Here is a 1,505-nt window from a genome sequence, read left to right as displayed (position 1 = left end):
AGTAAAAATACTAATATTAAAGTCAATATTTGGCAGGGGCAGTTAGAAAAACTTAAAAAAGCAATTGAAGATGGTTATGGAGCTAGTATTAAATTAGAGCTAGTATTAAATTAGAGCTAGTATTATCACATTCAGATCTTAATGGTGAACATTTATTAGCTGCAAGAAATACATAATTGAATAGAATTAAAAGAGCATATGAAAAAGGTACGTATTGTATTGTTATTATCAATACAATGTTAAAGTGCATATAGTGATGGCAGAGATAATAAAGGAGGCTCAACAACAATAATAATAATACTTTTCTTCCCTAAGACCATTATTGTTCTTACACACACAAGCACACTAACATGTTCCGTGTTACGTTACACACAAAAAAATATAAGAGAAGAAGCGTAGCGGCTTAAACATACTCAGAACACAATACTCCCCCCCCCCCTTCCTCGTTAACTGATATACTACGAAAAAGGAAATGTCACTTTCTTCAATAAATTAAACATTTATGTTTGTAGCACTACATTTAATCGGATAAAGTTTTTTAACCGGCCTTTTTATACTTTTACACTCGTTGTTCTGCTTGTAACGTACCGTAGCGCTTTTGACTTATTTGTCAGAAGAAAGATTCACTTCGTCTATGATTCCAACTTTCCATAAAATTCGCGACTTTGAGGCATCGTCAATTAAGACAACATCTCCGCGTTTGACTTTTACAGATCCTTTGGAGACTTTGTGGTGTTCACGTAAATCCTTTAAATATTCTTCTTTCCATCGTGTTCTAAAATGATTTAAGACCATATTAATTTGTTTATGTTGTTCAACTATTTCGACTTGTTCATTAATCCTTAAATCTTCTGCTATCGCTTCCAGATTTAACTTCCGGCCAAACATTAAATGGTTAGGAGTGAGCACTTCGTCATCAACCTCTTCATAAACGAATGTCAATGGTCGGTTATTGATGACGCATTCGACTTCCTGAATGACTGTCATCAATTCTTCATTAGTTAGTCTAGAATTGGTAAGTACTTTCTTTAAACACCTCTTTGTTGATCGTACAAGTCTTTCGAATATTCCGCCCCACCAAAGGGCGGCTGCTACATTGGAACGCCATTTGATTGACTTAGATGCAGTCATAACGTCTCGTTGGACATATTTGATCCACATAGTAATTGCTTCTTCTCGTTCATCACTTAATAACGTTAAGATCCTCAAACCATTTAGTTTTCTTAATCTCAATTTCAAATTATTCACCAAGCGTAATATCCAGGCTGTGACTCTTAGTAAACGTTCCCGGCTATTAAATTTTTCAACAAAAGAAAGGTCTGGATAATGTACACTGCTTGAAACAATGCAAGTTAATTAAAAATTCTTAAGATATTTTCGTACTTTCAAAAATTAAATCATAAACTGGCCATGCAACTGTTATACTATTTAAAAAATCTGGCCCTCAAACCAAAAAAAATTATCTTCAAAATTATTTAAAGATGATCCACGTGAAATAATATCTG

General features: G+C 33.6%; 1 protein-coding gene across 1 annotated transcript; it reads right to left on the bottom strand.

The window, feature by feature from the left end:
* Positions 1–603: 603 nt before the first annotated feature.
* LOC136089948 (uncharacterized) lies at positions 604–1,131 on the bottom strand. Its single transcript, XM_065816049.1, has one exon. The coding sequence runs from the start codon at positions 1,129–1,131 to the stop codon at positions 604–606; it is 528 nt and encodes a 175-aa protein (XP_065672121.1).
* Between the last annotated feature and the right edge of the window lie 374 nt (positions 1,132–1,505).

This window comes from Hydra vulgaris, chromosome 13 (assembly GCF_038396675.1).
Source record: "Hydra vulgaris chromosome 13, alternate assembly HydraT2T_AEP".
Lineage (NCBI taxonomy): Eukaryota > Metazoa > Cnidaria > Hydrozoa > Anthoathecata > Hydridae > Hydra > Hydra vulgaris.
The sequence above is the reverse complement of the archived record's forward strand: the minus strand, read 5'-3'. Positions and strand labels throughout refer to the sequence as shown.

Excerpts from the sequence above, each read along its gene's own strand:
- LOC136089948 (XM_065816049.1), bottom strand. The coding sequence starts at position 1,131 with ATGACTGCATCTAAGTCAATCAAATGGCGTTCCAATGTAGCAGCCGCC.